Genomic DNA, 21191 nt, shown 5'->3' with positions numbered 1-21191 from the left:
TCCGTCTCCAGATCCTCAGTTCTAACCACTATGGGCCATGGCCTCTGTGTTGCTGGGGACCTTAAGCAACCTACCTTCCTCTGCGGGTCTCAACTCCCTCTATGAATGTAGAGGATCAGTGATTCCAGTGGGCACACACCATACTGCACATGACTACAAACCAGGACAGAAAGCGAGATATATCCACCTGACATGAGGTGTGGAGATCAGTTCCCAAACCTCAGGAGACGAAGGGGTACAACATAATCTGGATGAAATGAGGCCAAAGGCTGGGCTTTTGTCAAATAGGGCTCAAACCAGCAAGTTTCAGAGAGGCACCTCCACCAACCTCAGTTTTCCCATCACACTGAACTGCCCACCCCATCCCCCTACTCCAGCCACCTGCCCAGGGAGGCCTCTGTCACACAGAGGCCTATGTTCCCCTGCCGCTGCTGCTAAGTCACTTCAGCTGTGTCCAACTCTGTGCGACCCCATAGACGGCAGCCCACCAGGCTCTACCGTCCCTGGGATTCTCCAGGCAAGAACACTGGAGTGGTTGCCATTTCCTTCTCCAATGCATGAAAGTGAAAAGTGAAAGTGAAGTCACTCAGTCGTGTCCGACTCTTAGCGACCCCATGGACTGCAGCCTACCAGGCTCCTCCGTCCATGGGTTTTTCCCAGCAAAAGTACTGGAGTGGGGTGCCATTGCCTTCTCCATACGTTCCCCTTGCTCCCCTTATTTTTCTCCTCCAGGAGTTCCCTTCTGATCCTGAAGCTCTCCCCAGGAAACCATGACAGACATTCAAATTCTATTTCATCAAGAAGACATTACATCAATGGAAGAGCCTTTTCCTTTAAGACCCTGGTCCTTGGTGCAAGGCTCCCTGTCTTCCCAATTTGCTCTGTCTCTAACAGAGAAAGAGCAGTGTCCCTTCTCCATCTGAATCGTTCACAGCAGCAGATGCCGGTAAGGTTGCCTGGAGAGTCTGGAAATGCCATGTTGCTATGGTAACAGTAGACCAAGGTTTGGGATGCTTTATCTCCAGTGAGCTGCCCCGGCAGTGCTACACCAGGCTGCTGGTGGAATCTTCCTTGAGGGACAATAATAACAACAAAACCCCATTAATGGACCAAAAACTGCTCTGCTGGTGCTGAGTTTCAGCCCCTGCAAACACACTTGTGGGCTACTTCCCCAGCCCCTCGGCTGTAAAAAGAGGCCAGGCCCTGGCTGTCTGCACTGTGCCTTGCTCAAAGGGTAATATGGTTTTCAACTGGCTCAGCCAACAAAGCAGGCCCTTCCCCACTCCAGCCCCCAAATTACCACTTCTCTTGTTTGATGCCACCAACCAAGGATCTGCCGGCGTGGACCCTGGCAATTAGCACAGCATCCACATTTGTTGGGGAATTAAGAGCCACTGATTAGCCTAATTCCACGCCATTCACAAGCAGCCAGTGTCAGCCTGAGATTGGCTTTTCCAAATGGTAGCCCAGAGGGAGGCATGATCATGGCTTGGGTTTGAAATGGAGGCAAGGGCCTGGTCGGGCAGTCGGTGACCCAGGAGGAAGGTAGGACTCACCTCTGAGCCCAAGAACGTATCAGCCATTGCTTCCCCTAGACCTACCCACCGAAAAGGAACTGAAGCCCAGAAGCTATTTCCAAATTGAGGTCATGCCTATTTCCAAGCCAATCTTGTCCAGAAAGGGAGTCCATTTCCCTTTAATAGCATCCCTGCTGACTCCTGCTGGGAATGCCCAGCCATAGGACCAGTGAGGCCTAAACTAGGGGCTCCTGGAGCTAGCAGCCTGAGTCAAACTCTAGCCATCTGGGTGGGACCCTGACACCCTGCCTAGACTCTATTGCCATCCCACTGCCTGGGCCTTTTATCTGAACCTTTTGTCTATCCCCAAGTTGCTCTCTGACTGGAGCCTCTTGGAATTTGAATGCCCAGTGATGATTACCTTAAGATTCCCCTGTCAGACCCATTACCCTCCTATTGGAGGACCCCCCAATGGGCCCTCCAGGATACTGACATTCCCAGGCTCACAGAGGCCCCTACACCTAGGCTGAGCCCAATCCCCACCTAGCAGGAGCTAACTCCACAGCTGATATGAGTCCCCTGGGTTTCTACCCTCTTCTGCCAGTTTGCTCATATACCAAATAAAGGGGTCATGACCACACGGAACTAGCTAACTGAATACGTGCCCACAGACCCTGGGGAACTTCCAAAACCTTCAAGAAAATATACAAGCATCAAGACCTGGCTTGACAGGCCTTGGCCACTGAACTTCCAGTGCAAACTCCAGCTGCTTGAAAACGGACTTAACCAGGTCTTTCTAGTCATTCATAAAACACTTGTTGAGTTTTATTTGGTAGATGCCAACAGGAATATAGAACAAACTGTTTGTGGCATCTGCCATCAAATCTAGGGGATCAGTGGAGACTTCCAAGCAGAAAAAGGAATTTAGAGGAGAGGCGAGGAATGGCATTCTAAGGAAGGAAGGACAGGGCAAACAAAGGCCTAGCTCAGAAGGCAGATGGAGCCTGTAGATCTGATGGTGGTAGCTGAGCTTGGAAGAAGTGTAAAAAGAAGTAGGAGGAAGTAAATTTGGGGTAATAGGTAGGGAGGAACTACAACCCTCAAAATGCTTGACTAAAGATATGGACCTCAGGGACTTCCCTGGTGGTCCAGTGGTTAAGAATCCCTGCTCCAAATGCAGGGGACATGGATTCAATCCTGGTAGGAAGATCCCACATGCTGCATAGCCAGAAGAGCAAAGAAGATATGGACTTCAGGAGCTTTTGGGCAAGAGAGTAGCAGAATCAGAGTTGTGCTTCAGAAGCAAAATCTTGATAATAACCATCATTATCATCATTGTTGTCATGATAGATAAAGTTTATGGAGCTTTTATAGTGTGCTGGGCACTTTTCTAAACACTTTCGACTGAAAGCGGAGAAGGGACTTGGCAGGGAGGGTACGTGGGGACTGTTTGGAGACTGGAGGATGCAGAAGAGAGATGGCTGGAGAAAAATAGGCAGGATCTGCAAAGCTGTGGGAATGGGGAGAGGGAAGATCAGACAGCCTTGGCCAGAAGGCTGGGAGGATGGAGGTCACATTTAGGTGTAGGATGTGTGATTCCTAGAGTCACTGGTCTGGTAGGTTGATTCTAGAATCTACTCCCCAAAGACGTAGTTGAAATACCCCTCTTGTTACCCTGAGTTCAGAAACACATCTGGAGAGGAAAAGACCATGAACCCAGGAAGTTAGGAGAGGAAGCTTACCCTTTCACACTCGGCCCTGGTATTGCTGAGCGAGAATCTGCTGACTGGAGTGAGAAGGTAAAGACCTAGAGAGGGGTGGCCTCTCCTGGCTCAGATCCTGTGTCTTCCTAGTGGAGGTCTTTCTGCCACAGTGTACATTAGACTGGGGCCCGTAGGTAGGGAGGAAACCCTGGTTTCCACCTGTCTCATTTTCTTCTCTGTCTGGTGGCTCAGATGGCAAAGAATCCATCTGCAATGCAGAAGAGACAGATTCAATCCCTGGGTCAGAAGGATCCTCTGGAAAAGGGAACGGCAACCCACTCCAGTATTCTTGCCTGGAGAATTCCATGGACAGAGGAGCCTGGTGGGCTACCATCCATGGGCTTGCAAAGAGTCAGACACGACTGAGTCACTAACACTTTCCTGCAGGCACCACCAGTGCCCCAAGCTCTTGGGGACAAGAGTCCTCGGGTGGGAGGCAAGAGCCATCTCTTCAGAGACTGCTCTGGTGAGTAGGCCTCCCACCTCGCTCCACCCTCTGCCTGCACTCTCCGGTGTCTCCCTGCGTTCCTGCACCCACCTTCCCTCTCTCTCCCCGGGGCCAGGCCAAATGCTACCCTAGCCTTCAAGGCTCAGCTCAAGTCTCCTTCCTTTGAGAAAGTCTACAACAACCATTCCTTCACTGATCACTTAGAATGGAAGTTTCAAAGCAGGAAGGGAATGAAGTGATCATAGGCCCAGACGTCTCAACTGCACAGAAGAGGAAACCTGGGTCTGGAGAAGGGAAGAACTTGCCCAAGACAGGAGAAGAGCTATTAACAGGTTTTCTGGACAGCTTCCTGTGACCTTCACAGTTCTGCTGTGTGTCTCCCATCCACGTCACGGACTGTGAGACTGTCTGTGGGGACGATGACTCCCACATCTCTGCATCCTTCTCAGTGCTGGGCACAGAGCCCTGGATTGCAGGGAGCTTGGGAAATAGAATTCTCAGTGGCCGAAGGCTCCCAAAGGCAACAGGTCTGACGGAAAAGCAAGACACGGGTGAAGAAGGAAAAAAACCCTCCTTCCAGCAACTGTCCACCGTTTCTGGGATGCAAGCCAAGTTCAGCCACTGGATTGGGAGTGGGAACAGAGATGATGCATTCAAAGGGACTTTTATATCTGAAAGCAATTTCTGCATCCAGTGCCAGTGGAATGCTCTGCATTCCAGAGCTTCCCAGGAAAGCAGCTTCCAGAGGCTGGCAGAAGGGTTCATGCTGAGGTCAGCTTCCAGCCTGGGGCACTGGGGATGTTGGTAGCAGCAGCTGAGGGAAGACTTCTCTTTTAAAGCTGAGTCTTCAGATTTTAGAGAAGAAGAACCCTTCAAGATGACCCAATCCAATTCCTGAATTTTTTGAACAGGGTAATTGAGGTCTTGGTAAGGAAAGGGATTTGATCAGGTCATACAATTCATCGAGTCACAGCCAGGACACGATCCAGGCCTCTCAATCCCAACCCAGGGCTCTCTGCAAAGCACATAGGTGTAGAAGGAGAGCACCTGATGGAATTAATGGCCACTGGTAAGTTCTACATTGTTTTCTTAAATGGAAAAACTCAGTTACTGAATTACTGACAGACAGATGATGCAGATGTAAAGAAAAGTACTGGGTTTGACTAAGCCTCCAACTGAAGAAGCCTCCTGCTTGAGATTACAGAGCTAGCAAAAAGTGGATAAAGTGGAAACAAAACTCAAAGTCCTTCCTTTTTCCACTGGCTCACACTGCCACACATGCTGTCTCTGGGCTCAGAAGTGAGGGAGAAAGACAGGATGAACGGACATCTGAGAGGTCCGACGAAGCGTTCTGTTAGACACATGCTTCCAGGTGAGCCCCGTGCTGGGCGTGGGGGACACAGAGAAGAAACGAGACCCAGGAGTGCAGAGACTAGGAGGTGACTTCCAGGAAGACTCTAAATGAGCAGCCATCGTGATTGAAAGAGAAACAAACCCTGTCCTTTAAATTCTGAAGCAAGAATGAGGCTGACGCACAGGGAATGGTGTGACGGGCATGCTGGCGGGTCCTTCCTGAGAATGCGTGTCCCCTGGCCACGGTCATCACCCTCCTCGCAGAGCCCAGCACGGGGCGAGCCCTGCACGGGGCCACCACAGGAAGGCATGCGGGGCAGAGCTGCTGGGTTGACGCGTGGATGAGGGAGGTTCCTCCCTGGCAGGGAGTGGAGACGCAGCTCCAGGCCTCTCAGAGGAAGGGTCTGCCCCCCCACCCCGAGGTGGGGAGTGCTCCCTCCATCTGTAGAAGGAGCAGGAGGCAGCTGGCAGGTCCAGAAATGCTGACACAGGGAGGCACAGAGCTTTCAGCTGCAACCAACTTCTCCATGGCAACAAGCTGACAGAAAACTGCACGGGAGACTGGGAAGGCCATTTTATTTTAAAATAAAGACACTCTCAGACTAAAATCACCACACATGCAGAGCAATAGCTCCTGCCTCCCAGCCCCTTAGGAAGGGTGGGCATCATCCCTAGGGAAGGTAGCTCCTTCCGACCTGCCATCCCCTGCCCAGGGCCCCAGGTGCCTCCGCTCCTGCTGTGAACCTTCCCAGAGCTGTCAGGCAGAATCGCTCTCGCTCTGCAGTCCACGCTTCAGGGCACCGCACCAACTCTGACAAGCGAGGGTAGGGGGCTCCTCCAGGGTCGGGGCTGGCCAGGACCTGCAGCAAGCAGGCCGCGGCAGCCGGCATCCTGGCGCACCAGGGCAGGGGTAGCTGCAGCGGGGCAGGGGGTTGGCAGGGAGGACGAGCAGGGCAGAGGCCCCTCTCCTCCTCCTCTGTCTCCTGATGGTCACATCCTGCTTCAGCCTTCGAGGCTCAGCTGTGTTTGCCTTCATCTCCCCGGGATGGCTTAATCGTACACACCTTCCACTGAAAATCCAAAGCCCTCTGTTTACATTTCAAATATAAAACTTTTCATTATATACGTCTGCTTACAGAAGCAGACAGATAATCTGCTTTGCATTACACTTCTATTCACTTATTCTACCCCCCAGTAGAGAACCTGGTCCGTGATAAAGCCTCAATAAATGTTTTCTGAATGGAATCTACAGCATGTGAAAACATCTGAATTTGAGTCGCTAAACCGGCCCTCCCTCAGTTTAAGGGTGTTCACTCGTTTCCCTCCAAAGCCTTGGTGTTTTGGGGGCATGAAGGCAGTGTCACCCCCTCTTCTATGCTGCTGTCTTTCCTGCTGGGTCCCCCCACTAGCTTTCTGCCAACTCCAATGTGTTCCTTCCCTTATAGTTTCATAGACATCACCATATTCAAGGGGACCCAAGAACAAGCTGGACTACGGATCCTGGGTTTAGTGCTAGCTGTAGACCTTCTGTCTGTGTGAACTAAGGCAAGTCATTTAATCTCACTGGACCTTCTCTGCAAAATGGGAACAATTCATCTCAATAGGTATGGAGGTATCTCCATAGGTACTCCTGCCTACCTCATGAGTCTGGTGTAAGGATGATGAATCATGAAGATGCTCTGGAAGCCATAAAGTGGTCTCTGGGCAAAAGTAAGGAGGAGTGTGGCTTCCAGCCTCTTATGAGGGAGGCATCTGACGCCTGCACTCGGCAAGGGACTTGCTCACAACCACACAGGGAGACTGTGATGGAGCAGAGTCCAGTCTTCTAATTCTTGGTCCAGGGCTCTTTCCCAACCTCATGCTGCCTTAGAGGTTCCATCCAGGCCTTCTTCAACTTTGGCAAAATCAAGTCCACATTCCATTAAAACAAGAAGCATTCTGGATCACCTGCGGAGGTTAAGTCTCTGACCAGGAACAGCTCTCTACTTTCAGGCTGAATCACAGTTGAAACACTATAGGCAGGGAGTTAACTCTTGAGCCCCCACTAAGCCTTTCCTTCCAAGCAGTTTCTCAGTCACTGCTAACTTACCCAGTGTTAGAAAGGTCATTCTGGCAGTAACACAGTTTTGTTGCAGCAGAGCCCAGGTCTTCTGATTTGACCCTAGAAACGGCAACACTGCACGTATCAGAGAAGCAGATAGGAATAACCTGGACTGGATAGAGAGGAAACCTGATATGGCTTGGAGCACAGATTTCAGTGGAAAAACCACCAAGGCTACTCTAGGCTTGACTCGGGAAGTAGGGACACCAATGCCCTGAAGTGTGAGGTCAGCAGAAACAGATCTGAGGGTCATAAGAGGGACACACAGGCCCTCAATCTAACAGCTTCCAGGCCCTCATGTCAAAGATGTCATTGAGTGAAGCTTCTTCAGACCTCTGTAATGATTTTGAAAAGGAGAAAGGGTGGAAGAGAGGGAAGGATATGTCCTTGTCTAGAACCCTAACCCATTCATGGTGTGAAGGTTAATTGTGTGTCACTTTGTCTAGCCCGTGGTGACCAGTTGTTTGACTAAACACTAGTCTAGATGTTGCAGTAAAGGTATTTTTTAAAAACATTAGCTGGCTGCATTGGGTCTCAGTTGCAGCATGTGGGATCTTCATTACATCATGCAGGATCTTTTGTTGAGCGCACAGACTAAGCTGTGGTGTAGGCTCAGTACTTGTGGCACATGGGTTCAGTTGCTCCCTGGGATGTGGGATCTTAGTTCCCTGACCAGGGATCGAAACTGGGTTCCCTACATTACAAGGTGGATTCTTAACCACTGGCCCACCAGAGAAGTCCTTAGTAAAGGTATTTTTTAAGATGTGATTAACATTTATGATTGATTACAGTGGGCCTTCACCAATCAGTCGAAGGCCTTAAAAACAAAGACAGAAATTCCCTGAAGAACAAAGAGTTCTGCCCCAAGGCTGCAACACAGGAAATCCTGCCTGTGTTTCCAGCCTTTGGACTCAAGACTGAAACATCAACTCTTACCTGAATCTCCAACCTGCTGGCTTGCCCCAAGGATTTTAGACTTGTCAACCCCTACCACAGTGGGAGACAATTGTCTAAAATAAATAGATAAATAGGTATAGTATATCTTATTGGTTCTGTTCCTTTAGAGAACCCTAATGGCAACCCACTCCAGTATTCTTGCCTGGAAAATCCCATGGACTGAGGATACTGGTAGGCTACAGTCCATGGGGTCGCAAAGAGTCAGACATGACTGAGTGACTTCACTCACTTAACACAGGTAGGGCTGAGTGTTTTCACCTAATTCACCTTACTGAATCCTCCAAATGAACCGAGAGGTAGGTTTTGCTATTCTGATGTTTGTTCACAGATGAGGAAACTGAGCCATTTGGTAAGGAAGACTTCAAAGCCCTTACTTTATCAGTTTTACCACAGGGCCATGAAGAAGCAGAATTTCTCTAAAGAACACTGGGACAAGGATTCCTGGCCACATAGTGCTGCTGATTCCTCTGAGTCCTCCTTCTTGGAGTGGGATAGCCTTTCCCTTCTCCAGGGGATCTTCCCAACCCAGGGATTGAACCCAGGTCTCCCACATTGCAGGCGGATTCTTTACCAGCTGAGTCACAAGGGAAGCCCTTCTTGGTGGAGAAGCAGTTAATGCCAACAGAAATTAGGGGTATGAATAGGCCTGAGCCCTGCTCACTCAAGCAGGAAGACTTGATTTGCAGAACACTGTCTTTAGGATTTCCATCCTTTCTGGGATCTGTATCTGAACCCAAGACTTGGGTCTGTATAAACACCGTGGGGTCTCATCACTTCTACACCTGAGCCCTCACTGTTGATCCTTGAGGGAGTGGGCTTTGCTTGTCTCAGTAAGCTCCTACTGGGAAGCAGGAAGGCTGTTCTCAAGCGATGAGCTCTCACTGGGTGATTCCTCTACCTGAGCCGCAGCCTTCCTCCACCTCTCAGCTGTCCTTTCTCCCGTCCCCAAAGGTTTCTCACTATCACAGTGTCCCCTCGGGGAGGGGAAGCATTCTTCCCCTGAAAAACTTTCACCAGAGGATCGAAGAGCCCTCTTGCTTTCATTCCCGTTAACGCAGCTGAGACCGGGTGGGATTTGCAGGAGGAAGTTTATTAAATGCTAGGGGGGCCCTGAAAAGGAAACCATTACAGCAATTCAAACACATCAACTGGCAGGCAGGGCTGCCAAGAATGAGCCTCTGACTCTTTAATAGCTCTCTCCTCTCTCTAAAGGGCTGGGACATACATCTGCAGCAGCCTCCGCTCAGCTTCCAGTCATTTGAACATGCAGTAGTTTCCTTTTGATTGCTATCTGGCTTAATGCCTCAAAGGCATGGCCTCCCGGGTAGAACCTCCCAACATGTTTTCAGGCCCACATCAAAAATGATACTGTTTGGGACGTCCCTGGTGGTCCAGCGGTTAAAAATCTGCACTTCCATTGCAGGGGGCACAGGCTCCATCCCTGGTCAGGGAACTAAGATCCTGCATGCCACATGGCATGGCCAGAAAAGAAAGAAAGAAATGATACTGTTTGAGTAAATGAGGAGGTGGATGTGCAGTCCGAGGACTGGCTTCTGCTAGCCCAGGCCTGGCCACCACCCTTGAGTGCTGAGGGCACCGCTGTCTTGACACCCTGGCTGGGAAATCTGTCCTGCGGAGCCTTGTCCCACTCGTGGCCCAAGTCAAGAGATCCAGAATCAACTCAGCCTCCTGCCTGGGCCAACGCCTTCATTCCTGGGACTGGTCGGAGGGTCATGCTTACTCCACAGGTAATGGGGCTGGGACATGGTGATAGGTAGAAGACATCACCTTTCAGATGAAATCTTATCCCTCCTCAACAGAGGAGTAACCTTGCACATTATAGATCAAAGAGTCCTCAGAGGACCAGGAAAAGCACTACTCCCCCCAGGAAGCCTGCCTGGCAGACACACCGTCTCCTGTGTCAGCTGAGACACCAAGAATCCCTCCTCTCCTCTGCTGTTGTGTCAACACCAAGAGTTGTCTGCATGTTCACACAGCTGCTAGAGCTTGGGATCACCAACAACCAGCACTCCAGTGAGACGGTGAGACACAGAAGCTAGCGATAATAACAACAATAATAACTAAAATCTACTGACAGTATGCAAGGTATCATGCTTCCCTGGTGGCTCAGACGGTAATGAATCCAACTGCAATACAGGAGACCCAGGTTCAAACCCTGGGTTGGGAAGATCCCTTGGAGGTGAGCATGGCAACCCACTCCAATATTCTTGCCTGGAGAATTCCATGGACGGAGGAGCCTGGCAGGCTACAGTCCATGGGGTCACAAAGAGTCAGACAGGACTGAATGACTAACACTTTTACCTCATACAAGGTATCAAGCACTACTCTGAGCACTTTACATGTTTTAATGTTTACTCATTTATTTTCATCATAACCCTTAAAGTTAGGTCCCATCATCACACTCACTTTATAGTCAAGAAAACCAAGGCACAGAGAGATTAAATTATTTGCCCATATTACACATTCAATAACTGGCAGAGCGGGGATTCAAACCCAGGCATTCTGGCTCCATATCATTTAATCCCAAACAACAACTTTGCCAAGCTGGTTTTATTAATTCTGCTTTAGAGGTTGAGGAAACTGAGGCATGAGCACTGTCAGCTAAGACCACCTAGCTAAAAAGAAGCAAATCAGGTATTCAACCCAAAGGCTGCATCCTTTCTCAAGCTCTTCCTTGTAAGGATTGTGTTACAAACACTCCAGGCTGAATTCAGGGAGGCCAGCTGACCTCATCTGTCCCCTGGGATGAGAACCAGCAATGGATGTCCATTGCTCTTCCAGCAGATAATTTTGAATGGGTGCAGTCTCCACAGTACTTTTTATAGATGACTATGTACACAGCCCATTTCCCCTTGGAGAAACAGAAGACCGAGGCGAGCCAGCCTCCTGGGACAGTGGGCACACTTTTCTATTACACCGCATGGACTCTGGTTGCAGGTTTCTGCCCAGGTGCTCCTCTAGAAGTAGTCTAGTCATGTATGAACATTCTCGTACCCAGGACTGAGTGAGATATAGGAAGCAGTGTCTCCCAGTGGAAGGGCAAAGGCTTAGAGAGTCTGAGAGCTACTGTTCCCTTCTGGTGGGGATTCAGGCAAGTTTCTTAATCTCTAAGAGTTCCAATTTCCTTCTCTGAAGCAAAAAAAGGAAACAAAATTCTTCCTTTCGGGGTGGTTATGAAAAAAAAAGTATGAAATTCTATAGCAGAGAAAGAAAACATGTTTACTAAGCACCTATAATGTGCTAGGCTCTCTGTGTATGCATCTCATTTATGTATCATAAAAATCCCACAAGAGAGATATCTCCACTTTATAGACAAAACCGGAACTCAGGGAGGTAAATGCTATTCACAGCCACATCACCAGTAAGTGCCACAGCCGAGCGGTGAACCCAGATTGTCTGGAATGCGCCTGGAAACTTTATCACCTCACCAAACTCCTCCCTAAAAAGGCACAACAGCCTCTCCAGTTCCGCTGGGGTGGGGGGCCTCAGGCCTTTGCCTGCCAACTTGGCCCTCTTCTGCAGGGCCAAGGCTGCACAAACCTCCCCAGAATTTGTTTCTGTGAGGTTTCAATAAAATATGTGAGCGGAAATTTCACTCTTGGATGTAAGTGATCGAAGAGAAGGTGAAAGACCCTCCCGTGTCTTCTCTCAGGTTTCCGGTGGGACTCCTGTCTAGCTCTCAGATCTCAGGGCAAGGAGGAGAGGCCGTGATGGAAAGGTCCTACAGCTTGATTCTGGGGACATGGAGGCGTCCCCTTGCAGAGCCTTGAGCCACCAGGATCTGGGATGCAGTGGGTGCTCTCATCTGCAAGATGGGTACAGAGCCTGGCCTGGGCAGCACCAGGCCCAGTGGGTGACTCATTACCAGCTGGCCCTGGCCCTCTGCCACGGCAGGACGTCCTTCAGAAATGCACGGGTCTGAGAAGCCAAAGCTGGGTCTTCAGAGTGACTGACGGAGGTCTGTGACCAGGGCCGGGCTCTGCGGAGTCCCAGTGAAACTGCTGTGGTTCTGCCTTCTGTCCCTGGCTCACTGTCAGCTCTGCCTAAAAGAGCCAGGTAATGTTTCCTCCTCTCCGCCCTCGTTCTTCCTGTCCTAGTTTAGGCCTGCATCCTCGTTTACCTGGCACAATAATATTAACTGACAATACTCACTAATTTCTTCCTATGTGCAGACACTCGAAATACATGTTTAAATTCTTATTCTTTTTTAAAAATTGTCATAAAACATACATGACACGAAGTTTCCTAACTTAACCATTTTTAAGTGTTCTATTCAGGGATATTAAGTATATTCACACTGTTGTGTAACCATCACCACCATCCATCTTCAGAGTGCTTCCTATCTTTTCATAATGAAACTCTGTACCCATTAAACAATAACTTTCCATTCCTTTTCCTTCTAAGTCCCTGCCAACCGCTATTGTACCTTCTGTCTCCTGTGAGTTTGACTGCTCTCAGAACCTCATAAAAGTGGGATCATACAGCATTTGTCCTTTTATAGCTGGCTTCTTTCACTCAGCGTAATGTTTTCAAGGTTCGCCCATGCTGTAATGTGTGCCAGAATTCCCTTCCTTTTATAAGGCTGAGTAATATTCCATGAAATACATTTTCTTATTTAATCCTCCTAATAGTTTCTATGAGGTAGCTACATTATTATGTCCATTTTACAGAAAAGAAACTGAGGAACAGAGAGTCTAATTAAATGGGTCATTCATCTGATAGGAAGCAGAGCTGGGGTTTGGGCCCAGACTGTGTCACTCCTGAAACCTCATGCTTTCCCACTCTGCTGTGAGTCCCACACCTTCTCCCCCACACCTTCTCTCCTACTTACAGGACTCCCAAGTTCTATCCTTCAAGTCAATGATCTTTCTAAAGGCCAATTTAATATTGTCACTCCTCTACTTCAAACCTTTACTTGGTTCCCTCTGCTTACAGTCATCTTAAACTCTAGCATGGCATTCAGGCCTGGCCCTGGCCCAGCTCCTGTTTGCTTTTTCTGGCCTTTCCCCTCTCCTAACACCCTCTAAAACCAAAGTCCTCACCACCTGGACTCTGCCTTTCAACTTACTATTCTCTACAACAGTAATGCCCACTCGCCAAATGAGGCAAACTCCTATTCATCTTTGAAGGCCTAGCCTAAATGTCACCTCCTCCTTCCCAGATTTCTCCAGGCAGCTTGTCTAGCTTTTCCTCTCTCCTTCTCTAGAACCTGAATGTAGCTCTTTAAAAGCACTGCGCACAACCTGATTTGTCAGTTTACAAATCTGTCTCCCACACTATACCCGTGGTTGCCAACATATCTGAGCATGAAGACTCCTTTTTAACATCAGAGAATTTCAGGGTTTTTCCATACACACCGATCAAAGCAACATTTAATGACAAAGTCACCATGAATTCAGTAAAGCTTTTAAATTAGAGTCACCACGATACCATCTATATATAGTTGAAAACAATGCTTCCTACAGCTGTACAGAGGAATCTGGGGGCCTTGTGGTAGACTCTGGATTCTAAGGCACCAGAGCCTACAGTTTGGGAACCACTGCTCTGGCCCGGAGAGGCGGTTTTCTGATGAAAAGGAAGTAACGTCCATCGACCCTATTATATTCTAAGGCTGTGACAGTTACTCTTCATCTTTATCTCCATTAAATCTCAAAAAAGTCCACATTTCCACGTAAGAAAACAGAGCTTGGAAAGGTACAGTACCTCGTGGGAGGTCACACAGTGAGTGGGGCGGAGCAGACTCTGGTCTGGACCTTTCTCTACTCCTGTCACTGTGCCTCGGGGCAAGGACCACAGGTGTTCACCTCTGAGTGTACGGCGTCTCACTTCTGGCTCTGCTTGGAAATGTCAGCGAACAAATGACTCAAACTGAGAGCCCTTCCCTATGCGTTCTCAGGCCTTCCAGCTTGTAGCAGGGAGCCTTTGGTCAGGGACCACCCCCAGCTGCGGGCAAGCAGAGAGGTCCTTCAGACATCAGGGAACCAGAGAAGGCACGGGGCAAAGCTCTGAGACAGCACGGCATGGCTGCATCTCATTTAGGTGCTGTTTCCCTTACTTAGTAGGTATTCCTGCCCCAGCTCTGGGCTCTGAGCCCCTCTTCACAACCAGCCCTCTGCTCCGCAAACTTCCTGTCCAGATGCACAGCAGCTGCTCTCAGCTAACAGTTCCCTCAGACTAGTTCATATTTGATCCCAATGCCTGGTAAAGCTAGGTGTGGTCTGCCTAATAGCCACTTGTGTTTGAAACCAAAGGAGAGATTTCTCAGAAATTCTGATTGGTTAGGAGGAGAGGGGAGGACAGGAATGGGCTTCAGTGTCAGATACCTCCGGGTGTCCATCCCAGGCTCTGCTACTTCCTTTCTGAGTGACCCTGGGTTAATCACGTAACCTCTGAGCCTTAGTGTCCTCCTGTGGAAAATGAGAATAAAATCAACCTCCTAGGGTGAATATGCTTACATTCTCACACCACATGGTGGGATGAACAGTGGCCCTCCAAAAGACACCTCCACATCTTAACCCCAAGAACCTCTGAATGTGGCCTTATTTGAAAAAAAAGAGAGTCTTTACAGATAAGATTTTAAGTTAAGAAGTTTGAGATGAAATGACTGTCTGAAATCATGGGTGTGGACCCTAAGTGCCACCACAAGTGTCCTTGAAGAGAAAGGCAGAGGCAGGTCACACACAGAGAGAAGAGGAGGAGGTCAGGTGACCATGAGACAGAGACTAGAGTGAGGTCAGGGAATGCCAAGAAACACCAGAAGCTGGAGGAAGCCAGGAATGGGTTCTTCCCTAGAGCCTCTGCAGATGTACCTAAACTAAGGACCCCAAAGTGAGATCATCCTGGATTATCCAAGAGGACCCTAAACCAAAGACACGTGTCCTTGAAGGGACAGATGAGGCGAAATAGACACAGAGAGAAGATCTGTGTGGAGGAGGCAGAGACTGGCATTTGCATTCACAAGACAAGGGATGCCAGCAGAAGACAGAAGAGGCAACGGAGGATTTGCTCCCAAGTCTCCAAAAGGAGTCTGACCCTGTCAAAGCCTTGTTTTCAGACTTCTGGCCTCCAGACCTGTGGCGAATACATTTCTGCTGCTGTGAGCCACTCACACTATGGTACTTAATTACTGCAGCCCTGGGAAATGAACACACACTGCCTATCTCCCTAATATCATCCCTCATCTCCTGCATTATGTCAGAGCCATACAAGCCATGTGCACAAGAGCCATACAAGCCATGTGCACAAGAGCCATACAAGCCATGTGCATGAGAAAGCATGATTCAGGGAATAAAACTAAGTTTGATTTGGTCACTTCTGCAACCCTAACAATTAGCATGGTATTGGGTCCATGGTAGATGCCTGAGGCATTTTTTAAAATAAATGAATGAATTATAGTTCTCAGACAGCAGGAGCTGTCTATGATTTACTTATATATCCTCAGCATGTCGAGGACACATGCTCCATATATGTGGAACTTCTTCCTCTCCCCTATATTCCAGCACTAAAGGGGCAACAATGAAAAAAGGGGCAAATCTTCTCGGCCTGGAGCCCAGAGATAAGCTTCCAGGCTCCAAAGAATAGACCTGTTTCCAAACTACCTCTAAACAGAAGGCTTGGAGAGAACCCAGGACTGCAGAATCCTGAGGATGATGTTGTTTAATTAAACTGAGACTCAAGTCACCAGCGTCTGGCCCGGGCTGGGCCTCTGGGACCTGAGCCTGCAACATTTCATCATTAGGAGGAAAGGAGATGACAAATTCTTTCCTGAAAGAACCCAGCAGGCAGTCAGAATTACTGGATGTGGTAAATAAAACCATTATTTCCAAATACATATCCTAGGCAGCACTAAATGCATTCTCCCTATCACAGGCAATACTAAATTTAGAACTGGCAGTTTGAGTCATATGCTGATTCCTGAAGAGAAAAACTAAATTCAAGGAGGGGAGAAATGAAGTGAAATATGAAAATAAAAATGCAATCTTAGTCCCTCAGAGCAACCTGTCAAGAGAAGTTCCTGCAGGGAATTCTGGCTATAAAGGAACTCCAGAGGGGTGGGGGCTGGGCCCTGCGGGGCGCCACAGCAGCAGTGGCCTCTGAGGAAATTTCTGGAAGACCCTCGTGTGGAACTGCAGAGGCAGGAGGGAATGCGGCATGCAAAGCCACACTGTGGGGACACTGTCTCAAAGCCCTGTCGCACAGTCTCACTGAAGCCTTTCCTCAAGCCTGCAGTGAAGGTTCTATCACCTCATAGCACAGCTGAGGTACTGAGCCTAATGGGGTGAAGTGACTTGCCCAAGTCATTCAGTGAGTAAGCAGGAGAGCAGGGATTTATTTCAATAAACATCTAATTTTAGAAAAGTGTTGTTTTAGAGAAAAGTTGAAGAGACACAGTAGTTTCCAAACACCCCTCCCTCAATTGCCCCTACTGTTAACATCTTAGGTCACTATGGTATATTTGTCATAACTAAGGGGCCAGCACTGGTACATTACTATTGACTAAATGCTACACTTTGTTTAGATTTTGACTTTTTTTCTCTAATGTCCTTTTCTGCTCCAGGGTATGGACACCACATTATATTTGGTTGTCATGTTTCCTTACGATCTTCTGGTCTGTTAGAGTTCCTCTCACTTTCCTTGTTTTTTGATGATCTTGACAGTTTCAAAACGTACTAGTCAGGTATTTTGTAGGATGCCCTTCAACTTGTGTTTTTCTGATGTTTTACTCATGGTTAGACTGGGATTACAGGTTTTGGAGAGGAAAACCACAGAGAAGTACCCTTCTCATCAGGTCATATCAAAGGTACAAAACGATTTATTACTAATGACATTATTATAACTTTGATCACCTGGCCAAGCTAATATTTACCAGGTTTCTTCACCACAGAGTTGCCCTCCCTTCCACCACTCCCCCTTCCGTGGTCTACTCTTTGGAAGCATATTACCAAGCAGAGCCCACACTCAAGGAATGCAAAGTTAAGTTCCAGCTCCTAAAGTAGGGAGCCTCTACATAAATTATTTGGAATTCTTCTGTGTGGGAGAGCAGAGATTTAGAGACTGGTGGTAGCTTACAGGCTCTGAGAAGTGGAACTGTTCTTGTGAGTGAGAGGCTCACTTCCAGCTTCTTCATTTCCAAAATGCTCAAGGTTCTTAGGCATAGACTACTGGTGATCTACTCAACTCTCATTCTCTCCAAATTTTATTCAGAGCAGTCGTGTGCCCAGCTAAAAGACTAACTTCCCAGCCTTCATTATGGTTAGGTGTGGCTATGTAACTAGGCTCTAGCCAAAAAGTTGCAAGCGGACACGGCGGGGTACCACTTCAGGAAAAGTGTCTCAGTGCACGTGCGCTCAGTTGCTAAGTTGTGCCTGACTCTTTGCAACCCCATGGACTACAGCCCAGGCAAGAATACTGGAGTAGGTCACCATTTCCTTCTCCAGGGGATCTTCCCGACCCAGGGATCAAACCTGCATCTCCTGCACTGGCAGGCGAATTCTTTACCACTGAGCCATCTGGGAAGCCCAGGTGTCTTTGTAGGTCCTCTTTTCGTCCTGTTTCCCTTCTGTGTGCTTCCTGCCTGAATGTGGATGTGGCCGTTAGAACTCTAGCAGCCATCTTGGGCCATGAGGAAACCTTGACCATGAAAACCTATGCTAAGCATAGTAAAATAGAAAGATGGCGATTACTGGAAACAATTTTTGCTATCCATAAGGCTACTACACCAGCCCTGAGCTGAGTATCACTAGACCTCTCCTGTGTGAATGTATTAGACTCCTTGGGCTGCCATACAAAATACCACAGACTGGGTGGCTTAAAGGACAGAAGACTTTCTCACAGTTGTGGAGGGCAGAAGTCCAAGATCAAAAGTTCCCCGGTAGCCTAGTGGTTAGGATTCTGGGCTTTCACTCCCTTGGCCCAGTTTCAATCCCTGGTCAGAGGACTGAAATTCCACAAGCTAGGTGGCAGAGTCAAGAGAAAAACACCAGGGTTGGTTTCTGGGGAGGCCTGTCTTCCTGGCTTGCAGATGGCCTTTCCTCTGTGCTCACAAGAAGGGAGAGTGATCTCTAGTGCCTCTTCCTCTTCTATAAGGACACCAGCCCTGTCAGATTAAGACTCAAGCTTTATGACTCAATCTAGCTTTATGACTCAATCTCTGTTATCTCCTTAGAGGCCCTCTCTCCAAGTACAATCAGACAGGGGGCAAGGACTTTGACCTATAAATCTTGGGCAGACACAATTTAGCCCATAATAGTCACAGAAAACTGACTTCTCTTTTTTTAAGTCATTATTTCTGGTGTCTATTGCTAGCATGTGCACACAAATCCTTAATGACAGACCATCAAAGTCCAAGGAATGCTTTCAAAAGCTTCCACTTTGATAACCCCGTGAGCCGAGAATCCAAAGGAAAGTACCAAAGATGCCACCCTTCAAGTCACTTTGAATGCTGATTCATTAACATATTTGATTCATTCAACTGATAGACATGTATTCAGCACCTACCACATGCCAGATCCTGGGCTATGTGCTGGGGACACTACCATAATCAAATATGGTCCTCAACTTCTATACATTTATAGTCTTTACTGATTGACTTATCCTAAGCTCATCTCTTTCCAAAGGGAATTTCTATAACACAGTGAGTAAAACAGAAATGGAGACGCAAAACCAGGAAAAGGAGGACGATCAAACATGTTAGCCCTGGAAATTGATGTACATGCTATGTGTGACTCAAGCATTCAAGCTGGCTTGGAGTTTCCTAGGAGTCATGATAAAGTACAGAGTGACTTGGTCCTGTTTTCTGAAAAGAGAATGAATCTTGGTCACTAATGGAAGTCAGATGTAAGTGTTTTCTCTTCTGAACAAATTCCAGTCAAGTGACTTGAATGTCCTGCAAAGCACTATTTCCTGACCAAAACCCCAGTCATTGCTCTAAATCCCACGAACAATGCATTAGCTCTTAGACGCCCATCGAATAAAGCCAGAGAGCTCCATGGTTTACATACATGGCTTCAGTTTCCTGTTCCAGAGCAGAGAGCTTATTGAAGACCACGCGTGATCCCTCTCAGAGGGTGCAGAGAATGGGGGCTAGTAAATTCTCAAAGCTCTGAGGCTTGGACAGTAGGTGAATGATTTAAGAAGAAGAAACAGCAAAAAGACATGACCTCAGAAAAAGGCCAGGGAGAATGAAGTCAATATGATTCACTCACCCACAGAGTTCCCTTCTTGGTATATCATATCAGGTGGCATCTTACTGAGTATGTGTTTGAAGGACAGCTCTGTTACTAGCTCTGTAATTTCAGGGGTGTAAACAGCCCAGAGCCCTGGTTTCCTCATGTTAAATGAAGCTGGTATCTACCTACTATGGGGATTAAATAACAGAACATACATAACAACTTTGCCACAGTGCAATCATAGTAACAACAGTGTACACATAAAGACGCTATCCATGCCGGGCACTGTATTACACACTTAACACAAATTAGCTTATTTAATCTTCACCATTAGGTACATGCTATTGAAGAATTCAAAAGCTGTTGGTTTCTCCCCAAAGCTAAGCCAAGCCACATCCTTGGATATCTTTGGAAGGAATGTACCAGTCCTTGGAAGGCTCTTTGAGGATCCATTCCATGCAAAGCAGCTGTATTGACATCCATTTTGTAACTATCTGTAATCCCCAAAGTTTGCTGCAACTGACATAGAGCTTGGGTTTGCTGGTGGGAGTTTGTAGAATTTAAAGAAAACCCTAGCAGGAAGCTCTTTCCAAGCTCCATTTATGGTAGGAAGAAAGACACTGAAGAACTTGGAGCGTGCTTTACAAGACAGTGACGAGGCTGGGAGGCTGGCGGGAATGGGGAGTTACTGTTTAATGGGTACAGAGTCTCAAAGTGGGTAGATGAAAATGTTCTGGAGATGGATGGGGGTGATGGCTGCCCAACAAGGTAAATCTACTTAATGCCACTGAATTGTACACATAAAATGGTGAATTTTATTATGTATATTTTACCACAATAAAAATTGTAATAGTAATAACACTACTACTAAAATAACCAGAGTGGTAAAGGGTCTAAAAAACATATATGATGGAAAGCACCCAAAAGAACTCACGTATTCTGAAGGCAAAAGTTTTTGAAAACCCCTGGTTTTCAGGATAATGATAATATTAGTCACTACTTATCAAGCACATCATATGCACAGGCACTTTATCTATATCATCCTTTATTCTCCATTACGGCTCTACCAGGCATTTCTTGTTTAGAGGGATCAGGTGATGAGCCCAGGATCACCCATTTTGTCGAAAGTGGTAATGATGAGATTTGAACTGAACCAGTTCAAAATACCACATCCTCCTATACCATGCTGCCTCATTCAAATATGAAATAGCTACCTGGATCTTAAAATGCTGAGATTTCTTTTAGTTTTCAGAGTTTATTATTCTGAATTGGGGTGGGGGGGTGGTGGTAGGAAGGTCAGACGTCCATCTTCTTGAAGGCTCCCTGGATTGCCAGGGCATGTGAGTAAACCTGAGCCTATTGACTGGTACCCTACACTCCAGGGATAACCATTCTGATGACAGGAACCTGGAAGACCTTTGAGATTAGAACTAGAGACAATACAAGTTGATGCTGCCATGGCTGCACCAGCACCATGGATCACAGTGAGCTCCCTTGGCTGGGGAGGAGGCCGTCAGCCAACAGAGAACACATAGCAAGTTCCAAATACAGCAAGAGCTACTGAAAGCATTACTCCCCCACAGCGTAGTCACCACAGCCCAGAAGAGAAATTCTGAAGGGTAAGAGGATGGAAGAGGGTGAAGCTGGGGAAGGATCAGAGACAGATGAGAGGTTTCTGAAGCCTCTCTTCAAATCCCAGCATACTGTTCTGCTGGTAAAAGCGGACTTGTAATCACTGTGAAGCTGGAGCATAATCTCATGACTGCCTGGGGTATCTTCCGAAGTCTCTTGGCATCCCTTTTATTTCTCAGTGACCTCCCTCCTGTCACTGAGTCATGGCATCTATAGACAAATGGACTTGGG

General features: G+C 47.7%; 1 protein-coding gene across 4 annotated transcripts in view; it reads right to left on the bottom strand.

The window, feature by feature from the left end:
* The window catches only part of SERGEF (secretion regulating guanine nucleotide exchange factor), a 229385-nt gene that overhangs the window by 20032 nt on the left and 188162 nt on the right, over window positions 1-21191 (bottom strand). Inside the window, exon 11 of one of the 4 annotated variants that reach the window (XM_043901769.1) lies at window positions 13475-14567. The exons of 2 other annotated variants lie outside the window; for them this stretch is intronic. In XM_043901769.1, the coding sequence (XP_043757704.1) occupies window positions 14330-14567 (238 nt within the window). In that variant the 3' untranslated portion in view covers window positions 13475-14329. Of the gene's footprint in view, window positions 1-13474; window positions 14568-21191 lie in introns of those variants that run through there. One more of the 4 variants, XM_043901751.1, reaches the window with a different exon arrangement.

The sequence above is a fragment of the Cervus elaphus genome, chromosome 1 (genome assembly GCF_910594005.1).
Source record: "Cervus elaphus chromosome 1, mCerEla1.1, whole genome shotgun sequence".
Taxonomy (NCBI): domain Eukaryota; kingdom Metazoa; phylum Chordata; class Mammalia; order Artiodactyla; family Cervidae; genus Cervus; species Cervus elaphus.
This window is presented reverse-complemented; position numbering and strand designations above follow the sequence as displayed.